The following is a 23,556-nucleotide window of genomic DNA, read 5'->3' as shown; positions in this document are numbered from 1 at the left end:
AACAAGATCTGCTGTGATTCCTCCAGGTGTCCAATGTCTACTCTAAAGAATTCTGTGATGTGTATCTGGGACTGCCTGACCTCTCCTCTTAGCAGGCTCTTTCTGTGTCTACGTAGCTCGAGCAGAAACAAACCCAGGCATCTCTGATCCTCGTACCTCATGACTTTGGAGAGTGGTCCAAAGCCCTCTCTAAACAAGCAATGGAAGCGGCCTCGTATCTCGTAGTAGATGGGGCAGTGGCATGTGTAGTGTAACTCTGTCTCAGGCTCCATGTCACACAGGGGGCATGTCCTGGCCTCTGCTGGTACTCCGTTGTATCTCCCAGTCTCGATCCGCAGCTTGTGTGAAGATGTGCGTATTTGGCGAGTAGTGCACTGTATCCCATGAGACAAGCGGGTGTCCATGTATCTGGGCCTCGTCACAAAATCGTCCACCGTAAGCTGGAGAAGATGTTCTTTGTAGAAAGCCATCTTCGTGCCCAGCTCCTGTGTTGGCTGTATCCATGTTCTCCTGGTGTCTAGTTGAATCAGGTCCTGGAGGATGAGCCTCGTGATCTTGGACTGTGTAAGAGTCATGGAGGGTGTGTCCTGTGAGTACTGGAAGGGGAGGAATCTGTCTATACTGAACCCATGCGCCTGGAACCCATGATGTCATCTCCTTATACCAGCATGCCGTATCTCCCTGCATGGCTAACTGTCAAGAGGACTCAAGTGCAAGGTGGGCGTATCTGTCTCTAAGAAGTTCCCACATGCGGTGTATGAAGGAGACAGATCTAGTGAGTGCCTTTGCTACTAGTGGGGGGCTAGCTAGCTCTGCTCGGATAATGGCACGTAGTACTGAGGCCTTGGCTCTAATGAGCCGCGAGATCATAGAGACCAGGGGCTTCTCCATGTCCCCCCATCCATCAGTGCGACCTGTCCTCCCGCGACGATCCAATGAAGGTCCCCATATCTCAGCTCCATAGAGCAATGCAAAAGCCACTAGCGTGTCAAAGAGCCAAAGCTTCGTCCGAGGCTCCTAAAACTGAGCTTGTGAACACATCCTCTGCAATCTACCCAATGCTGAATGGGCTCTGGTCAATATAGTCTCTGCTGCTCTCCTTAACGAGAATGCTGGTCCACTAAAAACCACTCCAAGGTAAGTGTAAGCATCTATATACTCTACCTTCTCTTGGCCGTATGTGAATGCGGGCGCTGATCTCCTGATCCACTGTGGGATGGTATTAAATATCACGACCTTGGTTTTTCCAAGGTTGACAGACAAACCACTTTCATGGGCAAACCTATGCAAAGCATCCAAATGACGTTGCGTCCCTTCCAGAGAGTCGGAGATCAACACAATATCATTAGCGTATAACAATAGCGGGATCCAAGTCCCCGCCAGCGGTGCACCTCTATCCCCATCTCTCTCAATGTAGTCAGAAACCTCATCCACATACATACCAAATAGAGCAGGAGAGAGCGGGCAGCCCTGCTTCACCCCAATAGTGGAGTGAACCGGTGTAGAAAGACCCTCTGAAGTGCGTACATGCCCTACTACTGATCTTTACAATGCCATGATCCCCTAAATTAGCTCTGTGGGTACTCCCATCTCCTGTAATCTGCGCATTAGTCTAGCTCTGGGTACTGTGTCAAATGCTTTGCGGAAATCCACAAAGCTACAAGAGATCCTCGATGATGGCCCTTAGTGTCAAGATATGGTCAGGGTAGAAAAACCTCTTCTAAACCCTGCCTGTCCAACTGCACGCCTTTCCTCTCTCTCTCTCTCTCTGTCCATCTACTCAACTGCTGCTCAAGAATAGATGCGTACAACCATGCCAATGTGTGTCCAATCATGATAGTGCGATAGTTCCCAGTCTCCATAGGGTCTCCTAATTTGAAAATAGGTACAGTCGTAGATAGGCTCCAGGTATCAGGCCAGCCCTCGCACATGGCATGATTAAACATGACTGCTAGAAGCTCTGCTAGTAGATTTTTGGCATGCATGAAATGCTCAGCCACCAAGCCATCATGATCATATGCTCTCCCAGTCCACATCCTGTCAGCCTTCTTCACCATCGCGGCGGTGAAAAAAGCACATATGTGTGGGCATGGGTCGGGAAGGGGTGGCTATCCAGAAACTGTGTACAAAGCTGATGCGTACTGACCCCAAGTCTCTGTAGAGGTAATGGCAGGGGGGAGACAACTCATGAAAGAGCCGCCATCCCTCATGTGAGTCTTGACTCAAGAATAGCTGGTAGAGATCTTGCTCCAGTTGAGCCAATAATGCCCTCTTTTTCCGCTGCACCAGGCGTCGGAAGTCAATCTGTGACTGTCTGTGAGTGGTGTCCCCCAAAAGCACTTCCCTTTGAAGTCTAGCTCTGGTTTCGCGGCATTCCTCATCATACCAGCTGTTCTGAAATATGCTTCCAGAACGACGTCTATGCTCGGGCTGGGTGTGTGGGTACGCCTCTGCTGCTGCATCATGTAGTGTCTGTGTCAGTATAGTAGAAAGCTCCCTCAGAGGCTGCCCTGGTTCGTCAGTGCTTAGGCGTCTGTAGATCCCGTCTACGTATATCGAATCCGTCTCGTGCGTGAAGGTATAGCGAGTAGGAGCTGCCACCCGTGGACTGTGTGCTACACTGAACTGGAAAGAGATGGTCAACGACACAATCGTATGATCCACTGCCACCCCAGCAGGTCTGGGCCCAACTATGAGATCCCGGATACTAGAGATAGGCTTGGTTGTGCCATGACATAATCCACTGTGCTGGCTCCATGTCTGTGTGGAAAGCATGTGAAGCCTCATGCAACGGGAAATCTGTGTAGGCCATTCAAGATGGCCAATCCATGTGCGGTCCCCATGTCTATCAGGTGCCGTCCATACTCAGTATGTTCCCCATCTTGTGATAGTCTGGATTGGCCAGTCTCTGCAACATCCAGCTCTCTCAACATCTCCTCTGAAGTATCATAGAAGACTATCTGATGATGGGCAGTCCTAGCATTGAAGTCCCCTAGAATGATAATGTCACCATCTCTGGAGAATTCCCATATGTAAAATCATCCAAAATAGAGAAGGGGGACTGTCCTCTGGGTGGTGCATATACCGGACGTACTCGGGGGAAAGTAGCAAATAGCAATGTACAGATATCTGCCAGTCTTTGCTCTCAATCTCACCCACATGTACCTAGCTTGCTCATCCCTACGAGCTATATGTATCAATGGCTGCAAACCCTCCCTGAATAAAACTGCCACTCCTCCTGAGCCTCGTCCTCTGTGCTCTGATCGTGTCTCCTGTCTACAGGCTATCTTCCATCTATATCCACTAATGTGAGGCATAGATTGCCCAGGGGCCTGATGTGTCTCAGAGTAGAAGATGATGTCTCTCCCGTTAAAACTATCCTCAAAGGTACCCACATCAAGGCGCATAGATCCATCACAATTCCAGGCGGAAACTTTTAGTGTGGTCCCATAGGTCTCGCACCGTCATGTGGCGCGTGGCTCCAATATTACCACTCTTCCATCTCGGTAGAAAGCAATCTTGCCTTTTTCTCTTGCCGCTCTAATCTCCGGCATTACCTCCTGCATATGAGCAATCTGCAAGAGGGTAAGATCATCCCCGAGAAAGATGCCCGTCTGCTTAAGAGCTGGCCTTTTCTTCAAAAAGTCCTTAGCTTCCATGGACGGAAATCAAAGAATGAGTGCCCTTTCTTTCGAGGCTTCCCCATTGCTTCCATTTTTCTTGTTGCCCACTCTCCAAGCTCTGTATGCATCGGTTCATGAACCCCCATCAGATTTACTGCTTTGTCCACATTATCTTTGTCTTTAAGGCCGCAGATTCTTACATGTACAGCGCGCACACGTCTTCTTTGCTCTTCCTCTAGTGTCAGATTAATAATAGTGGGTGTGGGTGTGGAGAGAGAGAGAGAGAGAGAGAGAGAGAGAGAGAGAGAGAGAGAGAGAGAGAGAGAGAGAGAGAGAGAGAGAGAGAGAGAGAGAGATTTTATTATCGTCCTCGGAGGTCAAATATGACCTATGGGACCAAAGTTACATGTGATGTAGTATGTGTACTCCTGATGAGTGACTCTCGATGCTCCAAAATTGTAGTGATGAGAGTCGCAATGGAGAGCCCACACTTTGGCTGGGAGAGGAAAGTGTGTAGGTCTAAGTTATGGCTGAAAATGTGAGAAGCAAGTTCGGATGTGATCAAAAGCTGAGCACTCTAGTAGTGTGTGGTACTCAGACTCTCGAACTTGCAGTGAGCATAATGTGCACAATCGATTTGACTCTTCTCCATTCCCCCAACGCCCTATCTCGCATCGAAGGAAATGGGAGCTAAGCCGAATTGTTGCGATAGTGCGTATCGCGGACAAGGGAATAGGCTCAAGCATGTAAGTGTGAGTACGGTTTCCTCTCTCAGCGAAGAACATGGTTTTGTAGTTGGGGGCAATATAGGTGGTGTAATGTATGAAGCGTGACCCACCGGATTTCTCCCAAGTCGTAATACATTGGCGTTGTAGAAAAGCTTCATTCACTTGAGAGTCAATTGAAGCATCATGTAGCAAGTGTAATGCATCCCATCTCCCAAACCACTTCTTTATGTCTTGCATCCATCCCGTGCTCAAGATCTTGCTTTTATGCGTCTTTTGAACTTTTTTGCTTGCTTCCCATGCAATTGTAGGAAGTCGATGTGAGGGGTTTTGACGCATCTTTATCATGTACTCCACAACCCTTTCCATGCCCATAACCTCAATTGGAAGAGATCCCGACTCAAGAAGTAGGAGCATATATGGTGTTTGTGTCTCAACTTGAAGAAAGTTTGTAAGAAAACGCTTTTGGACATTCTCAAACTCTTTCCAAGTAGACTTTGAGATGCTCCCACCCCACACTTCAACTCCATAAAGAAGAACCGGTGTCACCAATGCATCAAAAAGATACTTCTTGAGAACCCAACACTTGATGTTTCCCGCATTACACATGTTCTCAAATGCATAATATGCTCTCTTTCCCGCTTCCAAACGACGCATAGCACATTCATGCCACTTGTGAAATGAACTGAAGTGCTATATTAACGTCTGCAAAAGGCCAAAATGACCGATGAGACCAAAAAGTTACAATCGGTGAATCTGATATCATGTCTGAGTACGGAAATTACAAAGAACTAACACTGAAACTAAACTAACACTAAAAACATTAAGGGGAGAGAGAGAGAGAGAGAGAGAGAGAGAGATATTAAGCTTTTTACAGGATAGTGCCAAAGCTTTGGAGTCCCAACTTGATCAGCAAACTGCAGTTGTTGAAAAGCTCATTTCCAACACCAGGGTATAGCAACACTCAAGGCCTTATTAGTATTCCTCGTTTGTAAGTTGATTGTATGGTTTTGTTCTCCATAAATTGTCAGAAATTTTAAAGCTGAAAACATTGTAAGTGACTTTAAGAATCTTGTAGCATGCAGCTACTTGAAAGCAAAATTCAGGAAGCAAAATCAAAGAAAGACACTTTGAAAGCCCGAGCACAATCTGCCAAGTTTGTATTCTCTTCTTTCTATAGCAGTATGATCGTAAACAGCAGATTGAGACTTTGCAAGTAGCCTCAAGCAACATTTCTCTTTTTTTTGCAGGACTTCCCAGAAAGTGAATGAAATGCTGGGAACCATCAAGACCAGCAGTGCCTTAGCAGCTTTTGAGAAAATGGAAGAAAAAGGTAACGTTGGCTCTTAAACTGGAAGAGAGACAAATAAAGAAGATTTTTATTTTAATGAAGAATATTTGCAGTTAATCAGTATCGATGGTCTTAGAGATTTATAAATTTTTTCCATCTTAAGAGAAAGTTCCTGCAAACACTCTTTTGAATTAAATGCATGTTTCTCTTTATTTGACAAGGTAGTATAGCGGGCCCTTGGTAAATAGGATGCCTTTGCGGAGAATCCTGCTGCCTGCATTGATATGTTTGGCATGCATTGCAGTGAACGCTTTGGAAGCCGAAGCTGATGCCTTGAATCAACTAAGCACAGACGATCTTGCTGGGAAGGTTATTATGCTGTTAACCTGTGGTTTTGATGCTAGAGTCTTACTTTTCTGATGTTTTGTTTTTGGGGTTTATTTGAGTGGATAGTTTGCTCTTTTGGAGGGTGGGAGCTCTGTTGATGATGATCTGGATGCCTTAAAAAAGGAGATGTTGGGAACTTCAAAGGTGAGCCCTTTACTGATGATACACAATGTCTTGATCCATAGATGGATTTTCTTGGTCAATACCTACAGTAATGTTGTTTTTGATATAATTAAAGGTTTCTTTATTGTATTTTATTGTTAAAAATGCTTTTCCGATCAATTGAACCTTTTAACTTGGCAACTCTGCAATGTTTATGATTAGGATGCTTAATTCATATGTGGTTATTTGACTTAGAAATACAACTTTTTTTTGTAAATCCTTGAGATTAATTTACAAGTGGGAAACTGCAAGGCGAGGAAAACCCATAGAAAGGATCTTATACAAAGAAAGAACACAGAAATCTTTGGCCATGAAAGAGGAGCATTCATAGGAAAGCTGATGTATGTATCTCTGGAGTGATATCACCAACTTCAAGGCAAAGCGTTAAGATTGCCTAAGAGAGGGCTTAAAAAATTGAAAAGGAACCACATGAAAGTGATGGAACATACAACCATTGCGTTGACTAGGGTCCAATAATCCCAAAATTTGACCCACATAAAGAAGACCGCAAATCGCTGTAAGGAAGGCGAGAGAATGCCAAAAGCCCAAAACCATTTGTGGAAGACCATGGAGGGGAAATGGAGCTGCATACAAGCTGATATGCAACGAAGAAAAACTCTAAGTAATGTAGCAATCCCAAAGTAGGTGACTAGCTGTCTCTTTCGAAGTCAAACAGTAGACACAACAAGAAGAACAGATATGACGTGCACTGAGAAAAGTGCTTACGGATAGACCCCAAGAAAGCATGGCCAGAGAAACATTTGCTCCTTCAAAGGCAAGTGGCTCTTCCAGAGGGCAGAGAGTGGCTTCCTCCCCACCAGATATCAAACTTGTGCGTTGACCATAAGGCATTACAGTGGTCAACAAGCCAAGGCTGCGGTAGAAGAAGAGCATAAACCTGATTGGCAGAAATGGCCTCAAAAGGCATATCCCGGAAATATTAATAAGACATGCGGGACCTGGGTACCATCAGCCAAAGGTGGAATGGGTGAAAAGTCAACCAGCATGTGCTGAAGCTCTCTCCAGAGCTACCGGTAATGTACACCCAATCCAAAACGGCGAGCGGCAAGGCGAAATTGAAAAGTGTAGCCGTCTTATCACCCACATCACCAACTACACGAAGGCCACGACAAGAGAGAGTATGTTTGGCGAGGCGAACGGTCAACCAAAGTAAGAGAAAATGCACGACTCTAATGAACTCTCCGAAAGAAGCGAATTCCCTTGACGTTGCTGTCGATCATGCCATGATAAATGAATCGTAACATCTTATTAAGTAGAAATCATACTGGAAGTAAAAGGACATCTTGGAATGTGTCCTTCCATCTTGCCAAACACACTCCCGGAGAAATGGTAACAACATACTGATAGAAGTAGGCAAGCATAAGATCCCAAGGCTGAGTTTGTTGCACAAGAGCAGGCAACGACATGGCTTTTCTAGCAAGAACATGCTTGTGCAAGTCCAAGATACTGAGGCCACTAATGCGCTTAGCAGTACAAAGCTTCTCAATCGACATCAAACACATGCCTTTTTTGTGTGCATGTGCTTGCCACAAATGAGACAAAATAGATGACATAAGAGAAGTGAGACAATGGCGAGGCCAATGCAAGCCCTCAAGATACCTTGAACGATTCGCAAGCAAACATGTAATGGCCATGTGGAAAATTTCCAATAATGCAATCCGAATTCAAGTGTTGCATAACACAATCCACTTTTTGATTATGAGTGACATTCTATCCAATTGGATACCCCAAATGCTTGGCAATCACATTTTGAGGAACAATCTCTCTTGGCCACAACAGATTATGCCAGTCACAAGGAAGCGGCAAAAGTGGAAATTGACTCTAAGACCAGCCGCAAGCCCATACAACTCCAAAGCGTCCATAATCACTTGGACATCAGCATGGCGATTGCGAGGCATACACAAAGAGTCATTTGCAAAAGCGTGCCCGATGAAGTTTTGACCCGAGGGACAAGGGTAACTGCAAGCCATGAAGAAGACCAACAAAAGTCAAATGATCGAGATGCATCAACAAGCGGCGAGTGGCAATGACATACAACAGTCACTAAGGGGGCAACCTTGCCTAACTGAACAACCAAGAGGCGAAGGTTCCGTGAGTTCATGTCACGAGGACGTGGCAACTGCTAACCTTAGTTGTTGGTTTCTTTCCAATGATTTTTGTTTTATTTTTGGGACCCTCTTTTTGAAGTTGCAAATGGTCGGACATTGTATGGCCAATGTGAACGGTAGTTTCACCCGCAGACGAGAAGTTGGTCGGCACTGGAATTCGTATAGTGAGAGGATGTCTAGGCTCAGCTCAAGATCATGTAGGCCTCCCCGTCGCACTTACCAAGTTGGTGGATACTAGGAAGTGAACTCAATAAAGGCATAAAGTTAAGGTGGGATCACCAAAAGAAAATACCCGACAGTTGGGTCACATTGCATTTTTGGATGCGGTCGCAATGGGGATAGATGGTCAGAAGACCAATGGGAGCCCAACGAAAGCATCTCCTAAAAATTAGGGAACTGCTATTTTTCGGCCATGAAATGTGTTTGCGTCATTACCTTCGGAATGACAAGGGGAACATTTTAGAACTCTGCCGCAAAGTCAACTGGACAACCAGTCGGGAGATCTTTAGGCGGAACCCCGAAATGGGAAATGACCTGTAAACGCGCCAAGTGGCACATTTCTGTGCACTTTCCTCATGCAAGGAAAAGTGGCGCTGAATTTATAGTTGGGAGGCTCATTTTGCAACTTCTTGTCACAGGTTAAGAGCTATGGAGTGCATGCTTTTCACTCTATGGACAGTGTGGTGCTAGGAGTGATGACTTTCACACTACACAGTGCTCTCTCTCTCTCTCCCCTACGTGCAGTTATGTGATGCCCCAGAAGAGGGCTCTTCATTGACTGATGTACAGCTGTGTGGTTTTATGCTTTTGTGCTGAGGCAAGAGCCTCTTTGAGCAGGAACAGGAGTAGCTAATTGCTACTCCAAAGCAGTCACCGGTGAGGGTCATAACCTCACCAAACAGGTGCATTTCAGCGCTGATTATGCGCTGTATTTTGACTGTTTTTCAGCCAACGGAGGCGAGAACCCTTGGGAATAGTGCCCCACTATTAGAGGGCAGTTCGGGGACTGTTTAGAGCTGAAAACAGGGCAAAAACCAGTAAATACAGCGTGTTGAATTTTCTCTTTTTGGGCAGGAATCAGAGGGTTTATGTCAGTGGAAGCGAGTTCTAGCAGGGGAATTGGATTCGGGCAAGGTTTGGGGTTGTTATGTTGCCGAAATTTTGCCAAAACCGGTGGTATCTAGCTGGATACAGGTAAAGAATTCCCGAAACTCTTCTTTGTAATCTACCCTCTTAAAGAATAAAGCAATACAGATAGGGGCGCCAATTTTGGGGCCTATAGGTCGTCGGCGTCTGCTCGAAACATTCTAGCTTGCGAGCTGTGTACTTAAGTGTTAATTCCCGTCGCAGGTTCCTTTTGCAAATTACTCTCTCTTTCTGTGTGTCTAAAGTAAAGTACAGAATTTTGGGTGAAAGCCAAAGCCTACCGCCCCATAGGCCAGTTTCAAGGTTCCGTTGCCGGGACATCAATCACTTTTTCCTCAAGAAGTGAGCCTCGGTTGTTTTGGGTAAAGACACAAAGTACACGAACACGAGATTATACTATGGCCGACAAAGGGAAGGGCATTATGGAAGAGGGTTCCTCTTTGAAGGACAAACAAGAAATTCCTCTGGTGATTGAGATTGGCGAGAGCTCACGGCCACGTTAGTCTGTACCTCCTGTTGATGTGAATGTCCCTCCAGTACAGGGCTTTATGATTGGGAAACCAGAGAATGATGCGTTCAGGACTCAGTTAGTTGCCGCGGTGAATGTGTTTTCGCAACTGGTGCAGAACCGTAGGTTTATGGAGTTCTTGCAAGCGCCACCAGTGCCACAACAAAATAGGCAACCTACATCACGAACTGAGCTTGTTGAGGCTCAAGCCCAAGTACTTCATGCGTCTCAGTAGGATCGGGAACACTCGCATGTTGCGGAGTCAGGGGCTCCAAAACAGGTTCCTCTCGTCCTTGAACGGGTGGTTAGGACCCCTATTCCACAGGTTATGCTAGTTCAGCCCGCCATCTTTCAGAGCCCGCATGTTGTCTTGAATGGACAGGGAACTGCTTACCAGGCAATGCACCCAGTTTTTCCACCACCCACGGTAGATCCTGGGTATTTCGGGGGTGGATTTGTGTTCCAGAGTATGGCTGGTTAATCGTGTTTGGGGGTATGTAAGGCACGATGCCAAACCCCATGTATGGTACCATCGGCATGCAACAAGGTTTTCAGAGCAACCAGGGCCAGTTTGAGGTGCCACAGGCTCATTTTGGCATGGTTGGTTTTTCTGGACAGCAGCCAGATATGGCATCTCTAACACAAAACGTTAATGGCCAAGATGTGCCGATGATGCCTACTATAGTGCCCATGTTGCAACTATTCCTTATGACAATTTGGGGGCACTGGAAAAGCCGAAAGCTTACAAAGAAGATGGTGCAACTGTAAAGTTCAGCACTTTTAGTAGCTTCGAGGATAAAGCAAGGCTCTCACTTTCCTCGAGCAATTTGATACTGCTTATGCAGGAGGGAATTTTACAGAGGCCTCTAAGGTCAGGAAAGCTACCACTTTCTTGAAGGACAATGCGCTTACATGGTGGACGACATTGTTAATGCAAGGACAAACATTTGCCACTTGGGTTTACTTCAAGCAAATGTTTGCATATGCTTGGCTATCAAATGAATTTGAAGCTGACGTCATGGCAGATTGGCACCCGCTTACTTCGGCTACATACAAGAGCTTGCTGGAGTACAATCGGAGGTTTTGTAAAGTGTTACTCTCAATGACCTCCTACAGATATATGCCATTGACATAGCATAAAGAGAAGTATTGTTGTGGGCTACCTAAAGGGCTTCGTGATTACTGTACAAGCACAGAGTGGCTACCCTCACCTAGCTCATGGAAGTTGCTAACACTGGTCTTGCCTTGTCGAAAGGAGAGGACAGTGGGTTTCCGAGCAACGAGATAGGAGGGTAGCGAAAGAAAAATTCAGTGAAGAAGCCCTTTGCGAAAACGGCTCCTAAAGCATCACAGGGGTCAGGAAAGGTCACCAAAGATAAGGATTCAGCTGAGAATTCTGGAGCGCAGGCAAAGAAACAAAAAAGGAAGCTTTTTGTGCGCAAGTCACTCGAGGAAAAGAAGGTCCTAATGGATGGAAATAAATGCTTTATATGCGAGCATCCTAGTCACTTTGCTACCTATTGTCCACAAAGGAAAAGAGCGGCTGACTCAGATGATAAAGAGGACTAGAAAGGTAAGAAGCCTAAACCCACATCAGGTTTGGTGCCAGATATGGTGGGTGACAGGCCCAGTACAGATGCCAGCGAGTTATGTAGAGCATGGGGTAAAGTTAGAGATCAGACGACACTCATCTTCTTTGATCCAGGTAACTTCATCTCACAAGAGGTAGCTATGAAGCTGGGCATCAGAGCTGAAGAGATGGGGTACACAACAGAGGCACGGTTGGCATGTCTTGGCTACTCAGAGTGTGCTACTCCCATTATTGGAAAGCTGCGTCTGCATCAAGGTTGTTTCCGTACGTACGTACGGTATGGTTCCGTACCGTACGGTACGTCCGTCCGTACCGTACGTACCCAAAAAAAAAAAAAAAAAAAAAAAAACGCCGAAAGGGCCTATTCCCTGTGGTCGGATTAGGTGGGCGAGGCCTTTAATAAGTCCACAAATCCTATACTGGTTATTATCACAACAGAGAATTAGAGAGTAGAACAGAGTCTCTGCACAGAGTCTGCACAGAGACCAAGGAAGGATTTGCCGCCACTGATAAGGTTCTCCCTCCCTGCCTCCCTCCCTCCCTCCCTTTGTGTTTGGAGTCTGCAAGGAGGCACTCTAAAGTCCTGACCTCGCGAAAGATTGTAAGTTTTGTATTCAACTTGGAAGTGTGCGTTAACTTGTGGGGTGATTTCAAGTGTTTTTTGAAAGTTGTGGCTATGTTTAAGTATTGTGTAGTGTTTTTAAACTAGATAGGTTGTATATAAATTTGAAATTCTTTGTATTTTTAGCTTTTAAAAAATATACTACGAATTTTACGTACCTTATGGCCCAATCCATATAGTACAACGTACAGTACGTACCGAACACGTACCGAATACTACGTACCTTACAACCTTGGTCTGCATATTCAATCGTATGTGGACATGGAAGAATTTTATATCATGCCGTTGGAAGGGTGCGATACCTACGTGGAGTTCCGTGGATGTTCAGAGTACATGGCGTGCTGGATGCCTTCGGCAAGACGATCACCCTTCAGCATAGGGGCAAAACTCATGTTTTGCATGTAAAGCTCAAAGGGAGTCTGTCCCTATTGTATCTGCTTCAGCTATCACTTCTATAACTATAATAAAGAATCATCTTTCTGTGTACTTGATTTTTGCATGTGATATCTCAGATAATTGTCAGTCAAATTTATGTGTTAGATAAAGAAAGGTCAACATTTTTGCAAGAGTTTAGTGACTGCTTCTCTGATTCATTATCGTCGCAATTGCCGCTAGAGAGACATGAGGATCATCGGATAGATTTGGTGCCAGGGTGTAGCCCACCAAATAGACCTCCCTACAAGGTTAGTGTGGCGCAGCAGAAAGAGATTATGGGCCAGGTTGAGGAATTATTAGAGAAGGGGTTGATTCAGCCGAGTTCTTCACCCTTTTGCTCCCCAGTGCTCCTAGTGGAGAAAAAGGATGGTTGATGGCGCATGTGTATTGATTACTGTGCGTTGAATAAGAATACCATCAAGAATAGGTTTCCTATTCCTAGAATTAATGATATTCTCGATCGATTAGAGGGTGCTGCAATTTTCAGCAGGATAGACCTTAAGAGTGGGTACCATCAGATTCTTATAAGGCCAGAGGATGTGCACAAGACTGCGTTTAGAACAACATTTGGTCTTTATGAGTTTCTGTTGATGCTGTTTGGGCTATGCCACGTTCAATAGAATGATGGACCAGATTTTCCGCTCGCATCAACAGTTCGTTGGGACGTCCTTCGATGATATGATAGTCTATTCGAAGAATGAAGAGGAGCATAGGCGTCACTTGACCATTGTGTTCGAAGAGCTGCGCAGTCACAAGCTACTTGTCAATCCTAAGAAAAGTAAATTCTTCCTGGAAGAGATCCACTTTCTTAGCCACACAGTCTCAAAGAATGGTGTCAGAATGGATCCCGCAAAGGTCGAAGCTATTAAGACATGACCAGACTTGAGGATTGTGCACGATGTCAAAAGCTTCTTGGGATTGTGTTCCTACTATAGAAGGTTTATCAAGAATTTTACAAAGATAGCATCACCTCTTCATGCTTTGCAAAAGAAAGAGGTCACTTTCAGATGGACCCAAAAAGAGATTTCAACTTTTAGTATCTTAAAGAAAAGTTGACTTCAGATCCAATAATTGTTTTGCCAGATCTCAGGAAGTCATTTGTGGTCTAGTGTGACGCGTGTGACAGTAGCATCGGAGCAGTGCTAATGTAAGATGGACGGGTAGTAGCTTATGAAAGCCAAATTTTGCAAGGGCCAGAGAGGATTATGCAAGTCTAAGAGAGAGAGCTCTTGGCCGTGATTCATGCACTTTCTAGCTGGAAGCACTACCTTTTAGGTGCTGATTTTGTTGTCCAGACAGACCATCAAACCTTGCGAAATTTCTTGACACAATCAAAGTTATCTAAAAAGCATATGCGATGGGCAAACATTCTTTCTATGTTCCACTTCCAGATTATGCATGTGGAAGGCAAGAAGAATGTTGTGGCTAATGCATTATTAAGGAACCCACAAATTTCAGTTGTGTCAATTCTTTATCATCATGAGCTAGATGATAGGAAGGAACAATATGCTACTGATGAAGGGCAAGGAACGGCTGTTTCGTAAGCTCAACATGCGTTACTATGGGCCTTTTCAAGTGCTTGACAAGATCAGCGATGTGGCTTACAAGCTGAAATTGCGTGATGCGTGTAAAATTCATAATGCGTTTCACGGGAGTCTTCTAAGACCCTTCGTGGGTGATGTGCCAAAAGATATGCCAGATGAGGATCAGCCAGAAGTTGAGGAACTTGATGAGATCCTGGTACCTGAGAAAATTTTGGCACATAAGGACAGAAAAGTTAAAGGACAGGTTGCAAGATGCTACTACGTGAAGTTCAAGAACTATCCGCCTATGGATGCAAAGTGGATGGAAGAGCATGAATTGTCAGAGTCACCAAATATATTGCAGCTTTACCTTGAAGCCTTTGGGTTACAACCTACTTATGCCCCAACCCAACGTGTGCAAAGGAGGGGTAATGATAGAGCTAGCACATCAAATGTTCATATGAATTCAGTGTAATAGATGGAAATGACAAAAGTATGAAGGTCTCATGAAGTCATTTGTATCTATGTGTTACGACCTTTCTTGCGGATATGTGCGATGATAAAAGAGTGCTAATAACACAAGATAAAAGAGTGCTAATAACACAAGATCATCACTGGCGTGTATTTATGATATGCAATCGAGGACGTTTGCGATTTCAAGAGGGGGGTAGGTCACGAGGACGTGGCAGCTATTAGCCATGTCACGAGGACGTGGCAACTGCTAACCTTAGTTGTTGGTTTCTTTCCAATGATTTTTGTTTTATTTTTGTGACCCTCTTTTGAAGTTGCAAATGGTCGGACATTGTATGGCCAATGTGAACGGTAGTTTCATCTGCAGACGGAAAGTTGGTCAACACTGGAATTCGTATAGTGAGAGGATGTCTAGGCTCAGTTCAAGATCATGTAGGTCCCCCCGTTGCACTTAGCAAGTTGGTGGATACTAGGAAGTGAACTCAATAAAGGCATAAAGTCAAGGTGGGATCACCAAAAGAAAATACTCGGCAGTTGGGCCACATTGCATTTTTGGATGCGGTCCCAATGGGGATAGATGGTCAGAAGACCGGTGGGAGCCCAAAGGAAGCATCTCCTAAAAATTAGAAAACTGCTATTTTGGGCCATGAAGACCGGTGGGAGCCCAAAGGAAGCATCTCCTAAAAATTAGAAAACTGCCATGTAGTCCCATTGCACAGTGTCAAAAGCCTTTTCAATGTCTACTTGCAGGTGCGTGTATTGTACGTATTCCATGCCGATCAGAACATTAGCCATGTTGTTATTGCTTTGGCGACTTGGAATGAATCCATACTAAGCTCGATGAAGTCGTGTAAGAAGGTGATCTTTGATTTGGTTCACCAACAACTTAGCCAATATCTTGTAAACGACAAGCATCAAAGTAATTGGCCGCCAATGAGAAAATTGCTTGCAAAGTGCTTGCTTAGGCAAAAATTTAAGCAAACCCTTTTTCCAGGATACTGACAAATGTTGTTTTTCCCATGCCGCATTCAACATGAAAAGAAAAGGCCCTTTGAGAGTCTCCCAAAAGGAGAGGAAGAATTCCATAGTAAGCCCATCCTAGCCAAGGGATTGCCAACGGCCCAATGCAAGCAACACACAATGCAATTTAGAATGAGTGAATGGTTCCTTAAGGCATTGTGCATCTTGTGAAGAAAGGACTGGATGTACATGAGAGAGCAACAATTGTTGTGCTTGACAAACTACTGTAGAGGGCTAAGGAGCAGCAGCAAACACGTGCCTATAATGTGCTACCATGGCATCAACAAGTTCTTGTTTGGATGATGTTCAAACACTCGAAGGAAATATCACACACTTAATGTCTTGGGAAACCCTCGTGTGATGCAGATGCTTAATTTTCGAAGCTTAACCTTTATCCACAAAAGCCCGTTGACGAGCACGTGTCTGCCATTTATCAAGTTTCCGCTTGTCATTATGTTGCATACATATAGGAGCTTCGCACAACTCTGACATTTCAGATTTAGACAATGGTCGTGGGTGACAAACCTGTTTGGCAACATTAACATTCCCCTGTATCCGATGTATATACTGCTTACCATAGTCTTGAATAGCACATTGCATCCGCATATCAAAGCGAAACCAAGGGGCATCAAGATCAAGATGCATGTGGGCAAGCAAGGGGGGAATAAGTCTAAAAATTATATCTCAAAACCCGCATGAGTAAGATAAGCATTGTTGATATGCAGCAGACGCTTTCGAGAAAGAGGTCAATCACAAAGAGATTGCCCAAAGACAAAATCAACAAAACGAGGTGATGATCTCATAGTTGCAAGGTGTAATCCATACTCATATCGCATAAAAAATCATCATACTGCTATAAGTTGAGTACATACCATCATCCAGATATACGCGATAAGAGGAATGAGCAGCATGCTGAAAAGTAAATCCCGAGACATCGGGATGCAGATAACGCCATAAATCAAGCATCTTTGCAGAAGCAAGAAGATGATCCTATGCTTGCCTCTCCGCAAGCAACATGTGTGAATTGTTTGTGGTGCTATCATGCATATCTGGAGTATTGTTAAAATCACCACAAAGGAATGCATTGAAGATCCATGGTAAGAAGAGATGGCTCACCATAAGGCGGCCCTTTGTCTAGAGGCGATATATGCATAGATGCCTCAAGTTTCATAGATCTGACCATTCAACAAGCAACGCACAATCATCCAGCGATGATGTGGGTCGTTCCTTACAAGAACTGGCTGAAGCTCATGATGGACCATCATCAATAATCCCGAGTAACCATGCAAGCACCATACACAATCCAATAATCTGCAAAGTAGGAATAGTGACCATCAAACTCATGCTGATTGTGTTCCTGCAAAACAACTTTATTTGTCCTACATGTATTTACATAGTGCTAGGTTATCCGCCATTTATCAAGGTTACATAACCCACACGTACGAGATGCATCGAATGCGATTATGCTTGGGAGATCATATGTACAAGTGGCAAAAGAACATAAGGAATTAAGTAGACGTGCCCATGGGCACATCTTCCTATACCATATCTGTGCTAGAACCAATCCTCTGATTTAGTGCAAAAAAAGGTTTCGCAGAATTTGCATGCAAGGTGGAAGCCTCACCAATAAGTACACCTTTGTAAGAATGTATCGCTTTTTCCCACGTGTCAATCAATGTGCGATTATCATTACATGGAAGTTGCATGAACGATGCATTCTTATTAGCATCAACAAGTGGAACGTAATTACGAGAGGAGGGTGGAGTGCGAATCTTCACTATCATTTTAGGCACCCCCCAAGGAATAGTAGCAATGGACCCAACTTTTTTACCTTTCACAGCATTGCCATTACCAAGAACAACACATTGAGGAGGCCACATTGGTAGCCACATTAGCAATGGAGACCTATCCCTTGACTGATAAGAGCCCTAAAGTATTGGGCTACTCTCAATCCTACAAGTCAGTATGATACATTTAGTTTGCTAGGCTAGAATGATGTACATGAGACACACACACACACACACACACACACACACACATATATATACATATATATATATATATATATATATATATATATATATATATATATATATATATAGAGAGAGAGAGAGAGAGAGAGAGAGAAGAAGAAGAAGAAGAAGAGAACAAGAGATTTTTTAACGTCGTGGGAAACTATCCCAAGAGACCTCAAAGATCTATCCGACAAGAGTTGAACGAGAGAGAGAGAGAGAGAGAGAGAGAGAGAGAGAGAGAGAGAGAGAGAGAGAGAGAGAGAGATGTCTACACGCACATACATATATGTATATTCAAAATTTTATGCTCACTGACCCTCTACTTTGTTGCTCTTTATACAGAAAGCAGGGGAGCTTCCTCCAGGCCGAACAGTAGTGAGCAACACACCCTATCCCTTTCAAGAGTCAGAGATAGAGAGGGAGCTAAATGAGTTGCGACGGAAGACCATGGGTTCCTAGCCTGTGAATTTCACTTCGGAGTGCCAAAGCAGGAGTGCACCTTTGGCAGAATAATAGCTCAGACAGGTCTCAGTTGGACAGCATCAATCTCATCGTTTAGAGAAAATTTATAGCAACTGCAATCACAACAAATGCTGCTTAGAGATCTGTTTCAAGGCATTTGCTCTATTCTTTTCGGAGCCTGTTCAGAATGCAGGGATAAGGAGGGTGGAATGATACAAGTAAAAAAACGGGGTGCATAAAACTTGAAATGAAATTCATTTTCAAGCTTTAAACTGCCAAATCAGAACAAATGGCTTGCCATAACTTCCACAAAAGAACCTTTTGAAAGAGCCATAGATTGGACAAATGGAAGCAAAATGCCAAATGCTCCTAAGCATGATAATCGTCTGATGGGATCTTGAGAGCTCAATTTAGTGAGAATTTATTGGCAGAGAGATGTATGCTTTTGTGGAAGCGCAGTAGAGAGTGTTATATGGAGCTATGGAGACTCCAAGAAGAATTCACACCTTTTTCAAGGTTTGTTCTATGAAAAGCAGGTAATTTGGCTTCTTATTACCTTAAAATTGATCCTCAAGGTTTTCCAACGAGCATTTTATGACTTGTTTCAAATAATATACTACTTCAATGTTATGATTTTTTTGCGCGATGCTAGTTTGGGATGCCAAGCAGGATAGAGATGCCAATTGAAGTACAATCAAACAGTAGCCATCAGTTAAGCGAGATACTGACCGTTCATCCTTCACATATCTTACTGTGGATGTGTTAATGGTGGAGGTTAAATTTTTTGGTTGAACTACTTTTCTTATTTTCTTTGGCCATGAAGCCCATTGGCTATAAACTACCTCTTAACATGCCATTGCACTTAAAATGTCAGAAACTATCTGGAGTATTTCAAACCAACACTATTCCAAGTGTTCGTGTAAGTGCATTAAGGCCGAGGCTCTTCCCCCCTTTTTCCATCTGGCTGAGATTTGGAAGAGGCTGCTTGTTATCCAACTCGGGTCTTTACGCATCAGTGCTCTTTAAAAAAAGCCTACAAATCCCTCCTACAAATTCTGAGAGTTACCTCTAAATTTTAAATTTTATGGCGAGCAAACGTGCAAATTCTGAGGAAATGATGACAATTTCTCACGAGTAGATTTTCTTTTTTTCAAAAAAAAAAAGAAGGTTTTTTTAATAGCTTCTGCTCAAATAATTACTAGGTCATGACCCAGACTTTGCTAGAATAAAGATTTTTAATTTGGTAGGACAACTCGGATTCATAAGGTCAATTAAGAGCTGGAAGTGAATGCCACTAGTAGTAGGTGCCACCGATTGGGCACCTACCGATTTTGGACAATCTAAATGGGTGAGAATCTTTATTAGATGCTGCTTTGGCGAGAAAAAGAAAAAGGGAAGCTTGCCAAGGTTAAAAGGGGTCAAAGGCGCAGGCAGACAAGCCTAGTAGCGGGAGTGAGCAGCTCGACGCCAATAGTATTCGACGGTGCAGGGGCAGGGCAGAGAAGCTTGCGGCAGGTGCAGACTTGGTTCGTTTTTTTGAACTTGACGCATATGTAGCGAGTTTGTATTAGGTTCTACCCTCTCAAAAAATAAAATCATGTAAATGAGGGGAGGGAAAAATAAAGCATAGAAATCGAGAAGGGCTGAGCCTGAGAAGCTAGAAGGTCAAAGATTTCAAATGAAAGGTAAAAAATATCTATATAAAGGGGCCTACACAATTACGTTGTGCATTCAATTTATCCTCTCTCTCTCTCTCTCTCTCTCTCTCTCTCTCTCTCTCTCTAGTTATTGATGGGAATGGGATTGTGTTAGTTAGGGTGGATGAAAGAGAAACATCGTACACAAGTGAGTGTGTTGGTTAGATTATCACTCAAGGGAATTAGGTTTCTAGATGAATTAACTTGGACTTATAAACACGATCTTGAGTATTTGCTAAGCCATCACAAGCTCACTATAAACAAGAGAGGTGTAATGAAAAATGGAATGAATTTGCTTATTCATGATATGAGCTTTAATTAGGTCTACAACTTTGCACCATTGCATGTGTAATAATTCCATCATGAATTTGCTTATTAATGATATGAGCTTTAATTAGGTCTACAACTTTGCACCATTGCATGTGTAATAATTCCATCATTTCCCTCCTTGACTCTTATTCCATTACTCTAGTACAAAGCTTAAGCCTTACAATCCTCCCCTTGAGGTTTGGACTCGAAAGAAATTGAAGAAACTGACATCTTTGGCACACTCCAATCAAGAGCAAGAAATAACATCTCCAATCCAGGAGACCATCCCCAATCTAAGAGACACACTATCTCTAATCCGAGGGACACTCAACACCGTCCCTCAAACAGTTGTATAAAATTGAGATCAAGATAGTCCAAGCTATCTCCAAACAAATACAACTGAAGGAGAAAGACAAAACAAAAGCTAGAGAATGTGGTTGAGGACTAGAAGGCTACTTCCGCACTTGGAAGGAAGGTGACCCTTCTTTCCGCAAATGCTGTAAGACTACAATGTTAGACAGTCCTTTGCTATGTGTCCTTCTTTGCCACACTTGAAACAAATTGTGTTACTAGAGCTAATTGCAAAAGCTCCTCCTCCCAAAGTAGCATTCCTCCCTTGCTTCTTCTCCTCGGACATTAAAGAGTTGATTACATCTTGAAAATTTGGTGTTGGATCCTTCTCCTAAAAAATGGTCATTATCTGGTCAAAGCTAGGCGGTAACATTGCTAGAAGAACTGTAATTTTGTCCTCCTCTGGTACTGCAATGTTTACATAAGCTAGTTGTGTGGTCATGCTTTTAAGGCGATTGACCAAGCTTGCAACATTTTCGTTATGTTTCATTCTTCATTTGTATAGATCCCTCTTTAAGCTCACTTTGATCTTCTTTTTCCTAGCTTCAAAGTTTTTTTCTAGTGCTTCCCATGCAACCAATAAGGTTTCACAATCATCAATGAAGTGTACATAATTGTCATGTAGTGCAGTTAATTATGATTACTAATGCTTGCTCGTTCTTGACTTGATTTAATGCGCTCATAGCTTGTGTCTATATGTATGCTACATCAATGGACGAGAGATTACTGATCGTTGGTTTGACTACATTCCACAATTGCTTTTTTATTTAAGTAGCCTTTCAACTTGGTTTGCCAAGTGCCAAAGTCCTCCCCGTTAAATTTTCCAAGCCCTTTCTCTTCCATTGCGTCAATAGAGGGGTCTTAACTTAGGAGACTCTCCCAACGAGTGTCTCCCTCTTTACACAAGCACGACTAAAAGATCATCTTGGTAAATGCAGATTTTGATATACATTGCAAAGATTGTGCTTGGATTGTAAAATTTTAAGGTTAATTGAGAGAGAGAGAGAGAGAGAGAGAGAGAGAGAGAGAGAGAGAATTCCCTTAAATTTTGTGAAGCTCTTCTTCACTGGAGTGAAGCCCCTCTTCACAAAAGATGGAAAGGTTTGACGTTTCTTTGAATTTGCTTGTTGAAGCCCTTGAAGTTCAAAAGTTGACGCCTTAAAGCTTTGAGTGTCGGCTTTGAATGCTTGCTTGATGAAGGCTTTTTGATGCTTAGGTGTGCTTCTTCTTTGAAGCCTTGCTAGCTTTGGTGTGCTTTTGCATGGTGTGACACTCCCCATATGGAGCGCTTGATGATATCCCTTGGTAGTCTCGAGCTCTTCTGCAGGTGGGATGTGGGAGTTGGAGGCTTGCAAGAATGAGGGCTTAGATTGGTTTTTTTTGGAGCTAAGCTACCCTAGTTGGGCCGTGGTAAGGCAAGACTCCTTGAGGCAGACCCAAAACTCCCTTAAAAAGGAGTTGAGCGCGCGATGAACGGTTGGACTTGGTGAATAGAGGCGTTAGGGTCGATCGATTGCCAGTAGCCGTCCGCAATGCTTTGGGAAGCGACCAGATGGCAGCGTGACGAGCGACGATCGTGGATCACTTCCAAAAATGGATTTCAATATAGTTTTTCTCCAAGTTAAGATCCGCCCAGTGGGCAATTGTGCGTGTGTGAGCGCCCTTCCGGGCTTTGACTTTGGCTTGCATGGGTTCCCATCAAAGTGGGGGCCAACCTTGGAGTTAGCTGGAGCTCAAACACAAAATAGGCATTGAATGCGCGTGGGCCCACACACAAAAATTGAAGTTCTACAACAACAATCCCACAGAGTAAGCTCGATTAAGAGAAACTCAATTCGGGGCATTAATCCTTGAGACCTAACCCAAATTTGGCATGTGTATGCTCAAATAAAAGCTCTCGGAACAGGCTACACCACACACACACACACACACACACACACACACACACACACACACATTAGGAAAATTTTGAGCTCATTTTTGGGCCTTGTAAGAATTGTTGATGTGGCATAGCTTTCAAAAAGTGGGGATCGGTAAAATTTTTGTAAATAAGATCCAAACTTGTCTGAGGTTGGATATTTAGAATCTACTCTTTAAATGCTATCTATTGATATATAGCATGCATGTATCGGACATTGCCTTCATATAGATTTAGAAAAAGGTGATTTTAGATTACCATAACGGTAACAAAAATTGGTTGATTGAAAAAAAATGGCATAACTTTCATAGAAGTCATCCAAACTTTTCGGACCTTATCCTTTAGAATCCATTTTTTAAAAGCTTTCCAATGATAGGTCATATCATGGGGTTATGAGAAATATTTAGAGGGGTCTACCGGGTTGCTTTCTTTTGTACAACTTTGATGATGTGGCACACTTAAAAGGCCCAAAAATGAGTTCAAAACTTTCCTAATGCACACACACACCCCAATTACAAGTGTCGATTTTGCTCAAGTGAGGAGCATCTTTTGATGCAAGATGAGCAGAAGTGGGCTTGAATGCAATCACTCAAAATGATAAATTAGAAAGCAATAATGCAAATACATATATACACTAATTCACTAATCAATGTCAATTATCAAGAAGGGTAGTGGCCCAAGGAATGTATCCGATGCTTGGTAATCAAGCAATGATTAGAGGGATTAATAAATACTAATTACTCTAATGGAGATTCTAATCACTAACAGAAAAATGCATAACAACAATCCTAGCTAGCACACCATAGCTCTGATACCACTTGATGGGAATGGGATCGTGCTAGCTAGGGTGGATGAAAGAGAAACATCATGTACACAAGTGAGTGTGTGTTGGCTAGATTATCGGTCAAGCAAATTAGGTTCCAAGCTCAATTACCTTGGACTTATAAAACACGATCTTGAGTATTTGCTAAGTTATCACAAGCTCACTATAAACAAGAGAGATGTAATGCAAAATGGAACGAATTTGCTAATTCGTGAGATGAGCTTTAAGTATCTCTACAGCCTTGCACCACTGCTTGTGGGATAATTCCACCTTTTCCCTCCTTGACTCATACCCTATTACTCTAGTACAAAGCTTACACCTTACAAGTATCCATTCCACAAATGAGTT

At 43.4% G+C, this 23,556-nt stretch overlaps 1 protein-coding gene across 1 annotated transcript in view; it reads left to right on the top strand.

Annotated features, from left to right (window-relative positions):
- The window catches only part of LOC147419043 (membrane-associated protein VIPP1, chloroplastic-like), a 58,964-nt gene extending 40,208 nt beyond the window's left edge, over positions 1 to 18,756 (top strand). Inside the window, exons 6-11 of the mRNA XM_086505675.1 lie at positions 5,226 to 5,300; positions 5,434 to 5,504; positions 5,599 to 5,681; positions 5,944 to 6,008; positions 6,093 to 6,170; positions 17,991 to 18,756. Of these exons, the coding sequence (XP_086361801.1) occupies positions 5,226 to 5,300; positions 5,434 to 5,504; positions 5,599 to 5,681; positions 5,944 to 6,008; positions 6,093 to 6,170; positions 17,991 to 18,107 (489 nt within the window). The 3' untranslated portion in view covers positions 18,108 to 18,756. The remainder of the gene's footprint in view (positions 1 to 5,225; positions 5,301 to 5,433; positions 5,505 to 5,598; positions 5,682 to 5,943; positions 6,009 to 6,092; positions 6,171 to 17,990) is intronic.
- Positions 18,757 to 23,556: the final 4,800 nt, after the last annotated feature.

Source organism: Adiantum capillus-veneris, chromosome 29 (genome assembly GCF_014529385.1).
Source record: "Adiantum capillus-veneris isolate H3 chromosome 29, ASM1452938v2, whole genome shotgun sequence".
Lineage (NCBI taxonomy): Eukaryota > Viridiplantae > Streptophyta > Polypodiopsida > Polypodiales > Pteridaceae > Adiantum > Adiantum capillus-veneris.
Note: the sequence above shows the minus strand (reverse complement) of the source record. Positions and strands in the feature narration are given on the sequence as shown.